This window comes from Carassius carassius, chromosome 49, assembly GCF_963082965.1.
Source record: "Carassius carassius chromosome 49, fCarCar2.1, whole genome shotgun sequence".
Classification (NCBI taxonomy): domain Eukaryota; kingdom Metazoa; phylum Chordata; class Actinopteri; order Cypriniformes; family Cyprinidae; genus Carassius; species Carassius carassius.
In genome coordinates this window covers 16,114,288-16,130,922 of record NC_081803.1, presented here as the reverse complement: position 1 = coordinate 16,130,922, position 16,635 = coordinate 16,114,288, and the positions used below count along the sequence as shown (strand labels likewise).

Below are 16,635 nucleotides of genomic sequence, written 5' to 3'. Positions count from 1 at the left end.
AAATTAAGAAAAGGCAGAAATAAGATCTTTAAGTTAAAACAATAAAATTACTCATTAAATAAATGAAAACTAAAACTGAATGAATTTAAAAAATATATTATTAATAATAATAATAATAATAATAAAAAGTAACAAAGGCACATAACAAAATAAAAAAATAAAAAATGAAATCTGAAAATATATAAATAAAATATCTGAAATCTTTTAGAGTTAGATTTTTCATTAATTTAGACAAAATAATATAAATAGGTTAATACCAGCCATTTATCGGTTATCAGGCAATATAAAAAAAAAATTCAATATATCTGTGAAAACTGTCTGTCTGAAAAATATCTGTGCATCCCTACTCACAATCCAATCAGTTCCCAACAGCATTATTTAAGTATTATTTATTATTCTCTTACAGTATTCATTCATATTTTGACTTGATTTAGTTTAAGTATTAATATTTTATTACAAATTATACATTTTCATGAAGTTACCAAGGCAAAATTTCTAAATTTCATTAATGTTTTTTCAAACAATTCTGTAGTAGTTCACAATAACAAAACTGGTTCCCAATGGATACCATCTAATCCTATCCCACTTTATCTCCATATCCTGTTTAATGTGGATATACGTCTCAATAGAAATGAAAAGTGGTTGCAAACACTGTTGCATGCTGACTCTAAACCTAGAATCTGACTGGATGATAGCAACATTGTTCTAGTATTAACAATGTTTATCCAGAAGCACGTCCTACTTTGCGTAAACCATCATTCCAAAATCGAGGCAAAATACAGATCGGAAAAAAGTGCAGATCAGCAAGACGGCTGAGAACATTCAGTCGAACATAACCTCGCAGTACTTCAGCAGGCGAGACTGAGAATAATTATCTCCTGACCAGAGTGGCGAGCTGTTAAAAAAAGACAGGAAGTGATGTTATGAAGAGCTTTCAGTGAGAATCTAATGTGAGTTCAAGTGTCTCTTGATTGCGCTGAAGTGCACAGGAATTAACAAGCACCCAGGGCCTGTTATACAGCTGAAGTATTGACAGACTCCATCTGTCCCTCTGAACAACACTCATAAGAGCACACTTATAATACATCAACCTGTTCATGCAGGCTGCTGAAGGCTAAGAGAACTAGGATCTTCTCAAAGCCTTTGAGAAACCAGGGCTGCTTACCTAAAACATGTGATTGACCAGCTTTCATTTATTGCAACTAATCAAGATACAATGTATTAAATGCTCTAAGAGAAGGAGACACAGTCAGAAAGTGCTGCATTAGACATAAAGAGGAAGCAGGCTGTGCATGCGCCATTTCCTGCAGACTTTGAGGCCCAGTAGTGCCTGATTTGGAACACAGGTAGAACATTCAACTTCCTGCTAAAGCAGGAAGCAGCACTGAAGGAGTTTTACATTTCTGCTAGAAAGCAGAACCTAAGGAATCAGTTTGCTGTTATTTTACTAAATTGTTCTTTTACTTATTATGAAAGAAATGGGCTATTCAGATAGGATGTACAGAATATCTGCACCATATCATTTATCAACCAACATTAGATTTTTTTATTTATCTGTATCATTAATATGTAAATATATAATTGTGCATTTCTTCTCATTGAAATTACCTTCTTGACCATCTAACGCTCACTTAAAGTTGATCTTCAAAAACACAAATTATTTAAAAACACTATTGAATGCAATCTTAAGCAAGTCTAAAAAAAAAACTTTACACCTAAAAACTGGGGTTTTCACTCTGAAATTGCAGGTTTATTACAAAGAAACAGCAAGTGATGCTGAATAAATGTGTCGATTTTAAGTAGAATGACTGAAATGTTATTTTTCGTTGTAAAATACACTTGAATAATCTTTGAAAAATCATAATTTGTAGTGAACATTATAATGTTGTGATGACTCAACTCAACAATTTTAGTTTTTAGTGTTTTATTTTTAATTTATTTAGACAAAATAATGTTTCATTTTATATGCTCGCAAAAATCATGCGGCCAATCACAACGATAGAAAAATAATAATTTCATAAAAATATAAATTTCATGTAAATATAACTACTCTTCATGGGCCTTTAACTCCAAATCAGGACTCATTTCCTTTTAGATCAGGAAACACAGATCCGCAACAAACCTCTGAGGATCTCCACAAACATCTCAAATCTCCAAAACAATCATTCTGGTGCATGTGGTCACTACAGGCCCCCCGGGGCTGTTTGCACACCATCCACCCCATGGCAGTATTGATTCCTCATTAATTACCCCTACCGGTGGAGCAGTGGGGCACTTTCCAGGTGGAGCACACATCAATACTGACATCTAATCACCAATGTTGCGGAAATCAGGGTGAGACGCAGTCGGCAAGATATCACACAGACCTGACGACGGTCCAGTGAAGATCTTTAATGTCAAAATATCAGGACTGGTTCTGGTCCGGAGATGCTTTACGCAGCATCTCACTGCCAAGAATATTTCACCTATTCAACAGAACCAGGTCAAATAAACCCCCACTGGGTTAGTGTGCTGTGAACTCCATGCATAAAATCTGAAAACTTCTTATGCTCATTTATGAAGAAAGTGTACTGTGGCTATACCATTCTTACCATTGATATTGTGATGCTATATGATTACCATATGCATGCATGGTCATATTAACATCTTAGCCTACTCCAGAAATTACTATGGTATTGCTCTGCTACACTGTCATGGTAATGTGATAGTAGCTTTTTTGCTATTTAACAGAGACCCCCGAACGAAATTCTTCAGAAAACCCTGATAATACCATTGCACAATTTTGTAAGAGAGGTCCAATTCTCATCCCTGTGCGTTTCTAAAAATACAGCATCACAGTACTGTCCAAATTCCATGTATTACCATGGCACACTGTGCAAACATGGTAATACTTCCATTGTTAGAGATAATATGGTAAATTGCAATAGAAGGAGCTCGTTCCCAGTCCTGTGCGCCTCTGAAATCCACCACAATAAACAGCTGCAGTGCAAAAATGGGAAGAAACGGATAAAGTGCGCGCACGAGAGCGGATGCGCTCTTTCGTGACGCTGCACCTCGGCCCCTCTCGTCGTCATTACCTCTAAAGTGCGGATCTCCTGCTGCGTGAGATCGTTGGACGCCGCGCATTTGGTCCGGAGCCCTTGCAAACTGGAGATGGAGATGTCGATCATGTTCTGGATCAGTTCACACTGGTGTAGCGCGGCCATCGCTGTGGCACCGCCGCCGCCGCTGCTGCTGCTGCTGCTGTCCCTATGTTTATCACTCTCCTCCACCATCATCAGCCCCACTCTAACACCATCCATCCCACTGCATCGGGCACGCCGTGGATGGAGAGATGAGTGCAACTACAAATAATAATACAATCCACATGCACTACTACAGATGCATGCCATCAGACTGTCCGAACGGACAATAGATGCGGTCTATACTAGGATCCACAAGGGAGATGAGGTCTGAGGTACTCCCAAATCCAAGTGCGCTGTGGAAGCGCTTAGTGCGAGCTGCGCTTTCTGCCGCGAGTCTCTGCTCACTGTATGTCAGCTGTGGGAAACATCGTACGACGCGATGCGCGCTGGGAAATGAAGTCCGTACGAACATGTCTGTAGGCTAATGATAGATAGATAGATAGATAGATAGATAGATAGATAGATAGATAGATAGATAGATAGATAGATAGATAGATAGATAGATAGATAGATAGATAGATAGATAGATAGATAGATATTATAACTATTAAATTAAAATCTAATAACTTGTGCATTTTCATTTATTATTATAGCCTATATATTATATATTTTTATATTCATTTTTATTTTTAACATGTATTTGTACTTCAACAACTCTGATATATATAGTTAAAGTACTTCATTCATATTTTGAATAATATTCTGTTATTAGGAAAAGACACTTTAGCCAATAATGAGTTTTTTTTTGGGGGGGCATATATTAAATTAGTTTTGTAAAGCAAATTGGTAAAATGTATGCATTTGTGTGAACAGGACCAAAATGTGGTTATGACTTTCACATAATTTTTAATGATGTTTAAGGGAAAACAAAAAATAAATAAATAATTTTCATAATAATATTGTTATTTTGTTTTCACCCTATTTTCCTGATGCATATTTCCCAAAATTACACACATGAAGAAACCAATGTCCTTGCAAACTCCCAAATCATTTCTTGGGATATTTATTTACAAGAAACAATTGTAAATCAGTAAAATAATCCAAAATAATACTAATCTTCGTATTTCCATAAAATGTGCTGAATTGCGATGTCAGATATTTTGGTTTGTTTTTAAAAAGGAAAGGAAATAGTCATGGCCAAATCCCCCATCTGAATCATCCAGGAAGTCCTCTTTATGATAGCACTTTAAACTGTGTCATATATGGTCTCTGGGAAATAAAAAAAAGAATATTTCTTGGCAAATTTGAGCACAGTTTAAGACATCGTTGAGATCTCTTCTGAAGAGACACGTGCATGATTAGCCTACAAGGTTTTTCTGAGGAGACACATCTGTGAAGCACAAGACTCGAACCAAAACCCACATTTGTTCTACTTAAACTTAAATACAGTTTAGTAAAAACAACGGCAATATTAACAGGATAGCATTTGCGGTTTTTCTTTCCTTATGGCAGTGGTTCCCAAACTTTTTCAATCGCGGCCCACACAACCACACACATATGTTTGCGTGGCCCTCTTCAAAAAAATTAACTGACCCCGCTATTGTTGGGTTAATAACTTTATACTCAGAAGCTAGATTGTTAACTGTATTTATTGAATGAACTAGGGCTGTGCGATATGGACAAAAGAAAAAAGAAAAGAAAAAGAAAACCTATCGCGATTTCTTTGATCAATTTTGTGATTGTGACACACACCGATATGCTTTTACAGTCATAAATGCATTCAGGATTAATTTGAAACACATTTCCAAAAGAAAACCCATTAGAGCTTTATCAAAAAGTTGTAACGTCTCTAGAACAGACATAAGTCAAAATTATCATTATAGTAAAGATGTAACAAAATGTATAGACTTATGGCGTGTATGTACAGGGACTTTTTTTTGTCATGCATTGTTCATAGAGCTCATTAATTGTAGCGGTGCCTCAGGTGTTAGCAGTCGGTATACAGTATGTGTACGCGGTCAGCAGCGAGAGCGCATAAATATAACGCGAAAGCACATTAAAATAATGCGCGAGTGCAAATCTCTCTGTTCGCACGATTTCCTTTGCTCTGTCACTAAACCAGACGTGCTGGCTAAGATACACGCTGCTCTGCGCGGAGAGAGTGTGCGCACTTAAAACGTGTCTCTGCACTCACAACTCTCTATATGCTCATGTGTTAGATATTAATTTTTTTCGCACGTTTTTATTTCTAGCCTTTTGCCTTGTGCAGTGTGAACGCTCGGATCTAACATGGGCTCAGAAAAAGGCATGTCACAGACAGTGTGTGAACCTGGAGTTAGGTATATGCCCAGTCTGTTCTGTTCTCGCGCTAGGCGCAATGCATTCTGATTGGATCAGATAGCATACCACGGGAGGTCAGGGCCGCGGAAAATCGTGCTATAAAGCGATTTAGAAATCGCGCACGCTCAAATCTGATTTTATGACGATTTCTTTTAATCGCACAGCCCTAGAATGGACTGGAAATGTAAAGAAAATAATTGCCGGCCCACCTGCAATACCACCGCGACCGCGGACCACAGGTTGAAAACCACTGCCTTAGGGTATCCTCGGCTCAAACAGAGGGCCTTTCACATATCAGGGTCTAGAATGCAACTAATGATGAAAGAAATTCACCCCTTTGCCTTGCTTTTTTCCACACATGCACGAGCATGTTTAATCACATTTATTAAAATTGGGGGAGGGGGGGGGGTTCTCATCTCACTGTGAGGGTGAGATGTTCCCTCACATCAAACGCTCAATCTGACTGCTGAGTCACTCTCCAAACCTCACCTCCTCTTCCATTTGTCCTTCATCTCACTCTCTTTCTCTATCCTTCCATCTGTCCTCCATCTCTCCATCTGCGTGCTGCATAACACTCTACATCCTCCCCAACACATACACACACATCTCAGAGATGGAACATTATTCCAAGCGCCTGCTTGGTCTGGTTTGTCTGGATGGATTATAGTCCAAACCAGTAATGACCAACCAATGAAAAAACATCTTCATTTGTAAATATGAGAAAGAAAGTCGCAGTTCAGTAAAATAAGGCCTCAAAGTGTATTCATGAGTGTAATACATAAAAAAGACATCAAAATATGTCCAGAAATCTCCTTAATTTGTTTCACACATTAGTTTTTGTTCATGCAAAGCAGTGTTATCTTAGTAATATTTATATATTATTATACTAATTACTCGTTTTGAATTAGCTTATTTTTATATTTTATATATTAAAGTTTCAGTCATTTTGTTAAGTGCTTTTTTTTTACATTTTTATAATATCTTCCTTTGTGTCCATTTGTGTTAACATTTGGAAAAACATGAGGGTGAATAAATGATGTCAGAATTGTAATTTTACGATGAACTATCTCTTTAACAGCAATCCAGACTAGTTGCAAAGCTAGAGCAGAAATTTAAGTAGAAATCATAATAAAAACTTAAAGGTATCTAAATTTAAAACTTGATTTTGAATTGAACCAAACTGTCATCATTAACTCCAATATTTTTAGATGTATCTCTCACCGGTCAGAGTGTCTGGTGTGCATCTGTTCCATGCTGAAGACCACAGGAACCTCTTGTAAAAACCTGACCTTTCCATGCAGACAGAAGAAACGTCAAATGAGGGTTTGTTTCCTCCAAAAATCAAATCAACCACACCATGAACTCTTTCCAAGCTAGTATGACATCTAATGTTATGGCATTCTTAAAAAACTTTGGTCAAACAAAAACTGAAATTAAACCAGGCTCTAAATCAAGTGATTTATATGAGAAAGTTTCAGAGCACTAAGCCAAAAAAGCCTACAGAAGTGCTACAGACAAAAGTGCAGCTTCCACCTGGCTGCTGCTGTGTCGTCATGATACTCTCTCTCTATTGGTCAGCCTGAGGAATCCTTTCCCAGGATACAGCAGATTAAATTGGATTGTGGAGAATCTGATGACAGAGATCATCCGTGACACAGGCTGTCAGTAAATACCCGACTGACATGTCATTTCAGTCACATTTCAGACTGTTTGTGTCTGTGGGGCAGGTGGTGCCGTGTGTGCTTTTCTATTTATGTTTGGTGAGATCAGATCTGAGATTATTTTCGAGACCTAGGTTAAAAAAGAAAAGGCCATCAGTCGCAGGATCTGGGAGTGGTGCATTATGGGGCTTTGAGGTAGAGAGACACGGCTATAAATAAATCCCAATCTGCAGACACCAGACAATGAACAGAAACACTCGGACACGTGAGCACCCACAGCCAGCTCTCTCTCTCTCTCCCTCTCTCTCTCTCTCTCTCTTTCTCAGGATCCCTACAGGTGTTTAGGCTGTTCCTGATAGCAAAATAAATGTCATCTATCACAGTAATGACTGATTATGATTGAAAAGAAAAATCAGAAGGTGTTTGAGCTAAACAAGCAATGAACAGCAAGGCACTGGTGTATAGCTCCATCTGCTGGACAGTTACAGAAGGGGAAAATAAAGTGTCACAAACAATCGAGGTCACCTGTGCCAAGATTAATTTAAACTAAAATAGGCAAAATAAATTTATGTCAACCTCTATTTATCTATTTGCATATATATCTATATTTTTAGAGATGTTTGTTTCTGCTGATTAGTTTGGTCACTGTAGCAGACAGTTGGTTGTTTTTCGCTGGCCGATATGATAGGCCTACTGACATATAGCGTCGTGGATACAGCATCACGCAAAAGCAAAACTTGGCATTTTCCGAAGCCATTGTAAAAATCTTTATTGATTTATTCCATGAGTGGAAAATGTTTAATAAAAGGGAAATTATCGATACAAAATTAGTTTGACATATATGACTGGAACGTCTGGTCCGCCCCCAAGAGTAGACCCGAGATGTGTAACGTAAGCTTTTACAAGAGTGATGATATTAGATTCCTCTTATGGAAATGTCAGTGATTTCAAAGATATTTTGTGAGACGTGCTATTAATTTCATTGTTTGTAAAACTTTTTACTGAGGAAAAAAATTATCTATATGCGCCTTTAAATCGTAACATCCCTCCTCAGAGTTTGTATCATGCAACGAGTTATCATAAAATAGCCTGACTAAATCTAGGTTTATTACGCATTAAGACACGTTTTTCATAAAACTGATATCTTTTTAAACATTGGGTAAAAATTATGCTAATTTTTAAATGTGAAAATCCCCTTATGGTTTGGCCTTGTGGGCCATAAGTTATGGCACATATGATGTGATGTTCTCTACTGGTTCTTGTAAGAATGAAGGCAGAAGAGCACAACCCAAGTAAGCACCAACGTTTTGAAACAAAACTGCTTATCATCCTAAATGTTTGACTTTGTAAATTTGTGCATATGAAAAGTTTAATCTCTTCTGCAAATGAATAATTAAAGGACAAACAAGGATGTGTTGCTCTCAAAATGTAATTTAATAACAAACTAAATCATCCTTTGAAAATCAATATCAATTTACAGTGAGCTGACAACTCTAAACTCTGAAAATTACAATTTAGTTTTAATAATTAGCCTACTATCCCAGTGTAAATACACAAAAACAGACCTTACTTCACACTAAGAATAAAATATGTTTGTTAATTTCAGGAATTAATGGTGAAAAAGTCTTGAGCATGATTTTAAATTGTGATTTGGTTGAAAACACATAGCAACTTAAATTTTATAACACATTTTAAACCAATCTCCAATCTCAATCAGATAAGATAATGAGAATTGAAAAGAGCTTTATCTATAAACATCAGAGGAACTGTACATAGACTCCAGGCCATTAAAATTACTCCTGAGATAAACACAGATTTTCTTATCAAGCTGAGCAATGAGGTTTTGTGCTTGTGGATGTTCTGAGTCCTGAGTCCCAGCACAGCATTCTTCTAAACACCACCAGATCTGCTACACCACATGACAGTCCTAGACTAGACTGTTGAACCAGAATATTACAAACAATATAGAACTATGATGATTTTATGGCTCAGGTTTAATAAAGCATTGCAGGAAACTAATGAGTAAAATCTCGATCATCATGATGCTTTAGTCTTCAGAGCTGTTGAATCAAGCTCTCTAAAGCAGACAACATCGGCAGCTCCAGCCAGGATTCATCCATCTGTCAAAGATAATAAAAAATATGTGCCAATTATCTATATTCGTCCAATGATGTTAAGATGATTAGTGCGTTTATGTGCACTTACCATGACATCACTTCCTTTGACTCCTCCCCTTCCTCTCTTTCTGAGAGTCTTTTAAGTTGGTTGTCATCCTCAGCTTATAGACACAAATTTCCACTTTACGAGGTTTCACCAAATATTATACATTTATGAAGTGCCGATAGATTTCACATTTGCATTTAGATAAAGGGAATATTTACCCGAAGGCGGCCCCTCTACTTCTTCCAGGAGATTGACGGTGGAGGTTGCAGAGCCTTGACTGAGAGGAAGTCAAGGACCAAACACACTACAGGTTTAATACTACAATGCCATATAGCTTAGAAGATGTATTCTAGCATTTTTAACTTAAAAAAGTATACCTTTTAATTCATACAATACATATCACAACAAGAAGATCAAAAAATCATATTTAGACATTACACTGAATCTAATAGTTATAGGAATAAGAAACACAACATACATAGATGCAAACTCCAGGCAGCGACTGTCGGGGCTGGACATGTGAGGATATGACTGGTGTTTGGACAGACCTCGCTTTTTGGACTTCTTTCTTCTGGTCTTCTCCGAGAATGATCTGGCAATTTCAAAAAGCTTCTTCCTTGTAGCTGCAGGTAATAATGCAGTGATCAAAAAGGGCCAAGAGCTCAAGCCATTACATGAAATTGCTGTTAAGCTTCGTCTGCGTTTTCCTACATTTGCCCATGTGCTTGAGTTTCTCCAGGAATAAGGCATCGTCAGAGACTGATGAACAGGCCTCCTCAGACCTCGAGACACAATTATCACCTACATCAAGAATTAGACAACATATGGTTGCTCACATTTACCAATCACATTTTCTCCTTTGCGTTCTGCAGATGACTAAATAATGACAGAATATATATATATATATATATATATATATATATATATATATATATATATATATATATATATTTGTTAAACAGACTAATTTAACCTTATGGTAAAAAAATAGTAAAATGCTGCAAAAGTGTAGAATGTGGTCCCTGTAGGCCGTTATCTGTGTGTTGTTTTATGTGGCGGCACAGACAGGTTCAGATGAAGCTTCCTGTCAGTGTTTGTGTGGCAGACATGGCTGATGGATGAAGATGAAGGGAATCTACCTTCGGCGGAGTTCTCTGTGCACGTGGATGAATAACCACACTGTGCTTTCTCGCACCTCTGATGATCTAAAACACAGCAGGTAACAGGGTCACTGAGGGCAGGTGAAGATCGGTCGCTCCAGAGTGGAGACAGTGGAGTGAACAACACAACACTGCACACAGTGAGTAAGGAATGAAAGCGGTTCACACACACAACCCTCTGGGGTTCATTTAAAAGGCATTTTAGCAGAATGATAGGAGTGATAGTTTGCAAATATGAGAATGAAAAACATTGCAAATCTTTTTGCAAATCGAAAGGGGATTCAAGTTAAACATGTAGTATTCAATTCAGTTAACTGTGAATTTATTTGTATGGTGCATTTCATTATATAAATCATCCCAAAGGCAGGTATGGTGAGGAAGAAATTTTGGGAGGAACTAAAACTTTGAGGGGGCACAAAATAGGTAAAAAAAAAAAAGGTGATTGAATGCAATGTTGGTTAATGAGTTCTTCACTATAAACAGGTTATCTGCAGGATTTATAAGCTCAAATTTAAGACCACCAGAAATAAAATTAATGAGCGGGGCTGGGCAATGTCTATAGTGACATATTAAACTGTAAAATGACTGTAAAAAGCATGACTACAGGTTTTCACAATTTTTTTTTAATAAAATTATAAACTTTACATTTCAGAATTAAACTATTTTTCAGAAAATTGATGAATCAAAATGATCAATTATTATATTAATTGAAACAACTATTACAAATAAATTATTATATTAATTTATTAAAAGTAGCATATAAATATATTTTACGGTCTAAATTGTTTTTATATTTTTCTAATGCATTATCTTTTTGTCGATCCACCAGTTCACATTTACAAATGTGTGTTTGCTGCATAAAAACATGGGCTGATTTACACATTGGTCTGAATAAAAACAGCAGACTTATTGAAAATGCAAATTCATTCTCTGCCAGCAGGTGGCGCTTTCGGAATGGCAGAAATACAGTAGTTCCTCCGATAGCAGCAGAAAACAAAGCAGTGACTTTGAAACATACAGAGCTCCAGTTTAATCAATTAATTCGTAACCTTCTGAAGTTTAATCTTTCCAATAAGTCATACCGCAACTCTTGTCTTTCTGTTGCCAAATTTAAGACCTCTTGAAATCATAATAAATAAGACTTTCTTGTACCATTTAAGACTTTTTATGGCCTTAATTTTGACTAACTGTAAGACTTTTAAGGACCTGCGGAAACCCTGTATGAATGACAGATTTTCCTCACATTGAAAAATCCAAACATTATTTCATTTTATGTGAAGTATGTTTGAAAAATGAGTGTTTGAGTGACAGTGGGCAAGGTGTCTCTGACCTAGTTACACTAAACCTTTAGGAGGGAAAGGTCTGAAAAATTTCACCACAAAACTAAATGATAATAAAAATCCATTTAATTCACTTCTAAAAGTGTTTAAAAATTTAGGATTAGGTCTACAGTAAATATAACGAAACAGATTTTAATTAAGTATAAATAAATTCATATTAATAATAGTGTAACGTACTTTTAATTTAATTGTAATTAAATATTGGTATACAATTCTATTTTGTTAATGCATGAAACCTATTGTGAACAATTTCTGGCCTTGTAATTTTTTAAAAACAAAAACTTTATAATAAAATCTTCTGGTAAAGCAGCAGACTTTTTTCTGGTGATCTATATTGGTCTCTCCAATCATTTAGTTTGCTTAGACTCCACCACTTTCTGCATTTCATTTTTTTCACATTTCCATAATCCATTTAACTCAGATGTTCATCACAATATGTGGGAAAAATTATGTTGCCACTTCCTTTACATATACAGTACAGACCAAAAGTTTGGAAACATTACTATTTTTAATGTTTTTGAAAGAGGTTTCTTCTGCTTATCAAGCCTGCATTTATTTGATCAAAAATACAGAAAAAACAGTAATATTGTGAAATATTATTACAACTTAAAATAATAGTTTTCTATTTGAATATACTTAAAAAAATAATTTATTCCTGTGATGCAAAGCTGAATTTTCAGCATCATTACTCCAGCCTTCAGTGTCACATGTAACATCCAGTCTATCACATGATCATTTAGAAATCATTCTAATATTCTGATTTATTATGAGTGTTGGAAACAGTTCTGCTGTCTAATATATTTGATGAATAAAAGGTTAAAAAGAACTGCATTTATTAAAAAAAAAAAAAAAAAATTCTAATAATATATATTCTAATAATATATTTTCTTTACTATCACTTTATCAATTTAACACATTCTTGCTGAATAAAAGTATTGATTTTATTAAAAAAAAAGAAAGAAAAAAATTACTGACCAGTAGTGTATATTGTTATTAAAAAATATTTATATTTTAAAAACATAGCTTCTTTTTTTTTTTTTTTACTTTTTATTCATCGAAGTATCCTAAAAAAGTATCACATGTTCTGAAAAAATATTAAGCAGCAGAACTGTTTCCAACTTTGATAATGAATCATCATATTAGAACAATTTCTAAAGGATCATGTGATAATGATCCTAAAAATTCAGCTTTGCATCACAGAAATAAATGATAATTTAAAGTATAATAAATTTAAATACAATTATTTTAAATTGTAATAATATATCACAATATGACATTTTTTTCTGTATTTTTGATCAAATAAATGCAGGCTTGATGAGCAGAAGAACTTCTTTCAAAAACATTAAAAATACTAATGTTTCCAAACTTTTGGTATGTACTGTATAAACAACTATATAAACAATAGAAGTCAATATGAAATTCACATTGAGGTCAGCATATTTGTGTGTGTGTGTGTGTGTGTACCTATCTCCAGAGCTATGAGGAAGTCTCTGTTACGCTGTAGCTCTTTCATGAACTCCTGATTCTGCAGAAAAAGGGCTATTCGCTCGTCCTCCAAGTATTGTTTCAACTTCCTGTCCTGTTCAGATGACCAAACGCCACCTGACAGGGCACTACTGCTGGATGAAAGCTGCGTCAGGGATGACAGTGAGGAAGAGGAGGAGGAGAAAGGCTGAGACAGGTTGCTCTGAGAACGCTGCAGGGGGAAAGAAATCAATAATGAAATTTTTTACTGTCAAATTAATTGCCCTTGTCTGGTCTTAAAGTTCCTGAATTAAGACATTAACTAAGGCCCTAAAACAAAGATGTAATGCTCAACTCAAGATTTTTGTTTGCAATTTTGAATGAAATTTTGGCTGAAAAAATGGAATGAGTTAAATGCAACAAAAATATTATATGCATGATATGGCCACTGTATGAACCCAGTGAATTTGGAAGGAATTTGAATCTGGATCTGAATCTAAATCTTTGAATCTGGATCTAAATGTTTGCTGATGTAAACGCATGATATTCAGCCAAGATTTAATACCGAATACATGTTAATGGTTTATAAATCCACCTGAAGACTTTCTGACTGCTGAGGCAGGATACGCAGGAAGTCATCAGGGAGGTTGCCTAGTAACGGTGGATTCCAGTTCCTGTGTATGCCGACCTGCTGATGCCCAGGAGGGGGATAATCATCGAACCTGACAAAATGAGTATAAAATAAAACTAATTCTTCTTATGAAACACACTCTTAAAATAAGAAAGGCCTGATGGGATTCTCATCTTGTGATTTAAATCATGTTTAAGGCACTGTTGTTTGCGGAGTTCACATACTAGGTCAGTAACTGTTTCCATCCATATATTTTATGAGACTTTTTGTGCGCTTGATGGAAATGCCAAGATGTGCATAAAATCGTATGCGCTCAAATGAGGTGGAATAAATTCCTCTGTGCTCAGATGATTAGATGAGTGCACTAACCAGTGGACTAATGTCTTTGTACACCATCTCAAATGTTGCTTTAGTCAATCTGAAGTCCCTGAGCAAAAGTCTGTCATCAAAATTATTTGGTTACCTCACAAATCTGTCCCACACAATCCCAAACATCAGGTATCCTCCTCCAAATGCAAGATAACCTGACAACTGCTGGTTGTTACTGGATTTTGTCTGTGAGCTCTGAATGTAAGTCATTTATTATGTAGGAAATCAGAAGCTACAGTGGCTTCTTCAGTTGCAGTAGCTTTCATTTTTGTTATTGATGCCTGCTCCAGTTTACCAGTCCTTGATTTTATTCTTTTGATTCTCAAATGTTTTATGCACGATTCCATTTTTTGTTTTAAAGTAAAATTATCAACTTTGAATGTAATATGTAGTCTTCAAGACTTTGATGCTTTGATGTAGTAATATCAAACTAATAAGGGACTTACTTAGAAACTGTTTATTGACTAAATGAATTGTTAGTTTAAACGGTTTACACAACAAAGCAGCAGACTAAACTTGAGAAATAAAGCACATCAGTTCAAAATGGTCATATAGACTAGCATAGCATTGCTAGCATTAGCATTGTTTTAACATGCTGCTAACATACATAAGCATGTTGCTAGCATGTTTTGACATGTTAGTAGTTATTGTTATAAGGTTTAGCACATTGCGAGAATGTTTTAACATTTGACTAGCATAATTTAGCACATTGCTAGCATGTTTGAGCATATTTTTACATTCAACTTAAATTATATATTTTAGCACGTTATCCCAAGGTAGTTGTTAGGCTTTGCTAGTGATATGAAAGCTAGCCTGCACAAGTTATTGTATGAAAGTTTTGACCCTCTCAAATGAAGTCTGTGGGAATTTGGGCCTGTTTAGAAAGTCCATTATGGAAATTCCATTAACTAAAGTTAGGAAAAAGTGAGTAAGAAAATCACAAAAATCTGTGCAGAGTTTTTGGTCTCAGAAGAAGAAGTAGAAGAAAAATCGTGGATCAATTTGAGGTGGATCCATTTGTTATCCAATAGAAAGTCATAAACTCTAAAGCGGGCATTTAGAGCACATTTACCGAATAAATTCCTTAATGGACAACAAAAAGCTTATGTGACTTTGAATCAGCAGATAATTTGACCGGATAACCAATGGACCAATCTCATTGTACAGCATCTCAAATCTTGTTTTATTCATTTTCTTAAATGCCTGGTCCTAAGTCTGTCATCAGAATAATTTGGTTTGAAGAAAAGGAAGAATAAATAGTAGCAGAAATATTTTTCAAGTCAACATAAAAAGCATTTCAACAAAGTGAATGAAGATATAATGTCTCTCTCACAGGTTAAAGTCTACTGTTATTATTAGTAATTTTTCCTACAGGAAACATGATTAGTTGTTTTTCTTGCCTGGGTGGTGGTGTGGATGGAACATCTGCAGGATGTTTTCTGTCATAGATGTGCATGTCATAGGAGGGCGGCGCGTAGATGGGTGGAGGCTCCTCATCTGAGCTGTCCGGCTCCAGTGTTCTCTCCAGGATCTGCAGGAGAAAAGAGGGAAGATTCTTTTGTGCACCAAGATCTAAAAAAACACACTTTTAGGTCTCATTAAAGGTTTCTAGACTCACCTCTGGAGGGATGCTGTCCTCAGAATCCGAGCTGTCATCCGTGGCCTTGCTGTCTAGGCTCATCTGCAGTAGCTGGTCAATGGTGGAGTCGACAGCACCATGGTTGGCTCTCAAGACACACTCGATAACCTCATGCTTCATGCTGGGGAACATCGTCTTAAAGTCATCCATAGCCTGGGTAAACTCCAAACGCCGGACCTGATGTGGAGGCCTTCTGCTATTGAGCTCTCCTGAGCCAGCGTCGCTCCCTCGTGTACCACTGCCATGGTTACTGTTCGCATTGCTCCGGCGGAAAAGACTGGTCATCATTTACAGCACCTCCCTCCCACTCAGAGCTGCCCATTCACTGCAATGATCCCACTCCTTGACCTATGCACCGCCTCCAGCCACACCTGTTATCCACTCATGATGCCTCTGGAGGTAAGCTTCAGTATACAGAGGGGCAGCATTGGATAAAATTTTCTTCTGCTGCTGATAGCAAAGACTCAACCTCATCCACAGCTGGCTGGGATTCCCAGAATGCCTTGCTCTCGCTCTCACAGTCAACCTCAAGCGGAGTACAAACAGCGGCCCACTCCTGAAGACGTACATTAGAACAGCAAAATGTTAACCATTGCTTATATTGAGAGAAAGTATTGCAATTTTATGCAAAATTGCAAAAATATGCAATTTTTTTAAATATAACAATTATTCCACGTACTGTAGTCTCTCATTTAATATGAACACTGTTATTTTAGTATTATTTAATATATATAATATTATAG

General features: G+C 36.2%; 2 protein-coding genes across 3 annotated transcripts in view; both read right to left on the bottom strand.

The window, feature by feature from the left end:
• Positions 1–6,992, bottom strand: part of LOC132132482 (kinase suppressor of Ras 1-like) — a 33,234-nt gene extending 26,242 nt beyond the window's left edge. Inside the window, exon 1 of one of the 2 annotated variants that reach the window (XM_059544874.1) lies at positions 6,687–6,992. Coding sequence is in view for 1 of the 2 variants with exons in the window: in XM_059544873.1 (XP_059400856.1) it covers positions 3,078–3,302 (225 nt within the window). In the remaining variant the exon portion in view is untranslated. Of the gene's footprint in view, positions 1–3,077; positions 3,544–6,686 lie in introns of those variants that run through there. The other variant, XM_059544873.1, reaches the window with a different exon arrangement.
• Positions 6,993–8,541: 1,549 nt separating this feature from the next.
• LOC132132756 (CUE domain-containing protein 1-like) lies at positions 8,542–16,486 on the bottom strand. Its single transcript, XM_059545277.1, has 10 exons — positions 15,872–16,486; positions 15,654–15,784; positions 13,849–13,975; positions 13,254–13,485; positions 10,429–10,494; positions 10,001–10,090; positions 9,768–9,912; positions 9,508–9,566; positions 9,332–9,404; positions 8,542–9,246 (listed from the first exon to the last, which is right to left on the bottom strand). Coding segments are annotated over exons 1-10 (1,233 nt in total). The 5' UTR covers positions 16,181–16,486; the 3' UTR covers positions 8,542–9,245.
• Between the last annotated feature and the right edge of the window lie 149 nt (positions 16,487–16,635).

Bases quoted from the DNA above. Each gene is read 5' to 3' on its own strand.
- LOC132132756 (XM_059545277.1), bottom strand. From the start codon at position 16,180: ATGATGACCAGTCTTTTCCGCCGGAGCAATGCGAACAGTAACCATGGC. The intron at 13,976-15,653 runs GCAAGAAAAACA...TCATTTTGTCAG, and splicing joins CCATCCACACCACCACCCAG to GTTCGATGATTATCCCCCTC. The intron at 10,091-10,428 runs GTAGATTCCCTT...TTCTTGATGTAG, and splicing joins CACAGAGAACTCCGCCGAAG to GTGATAATTGTGTCTCGAGG.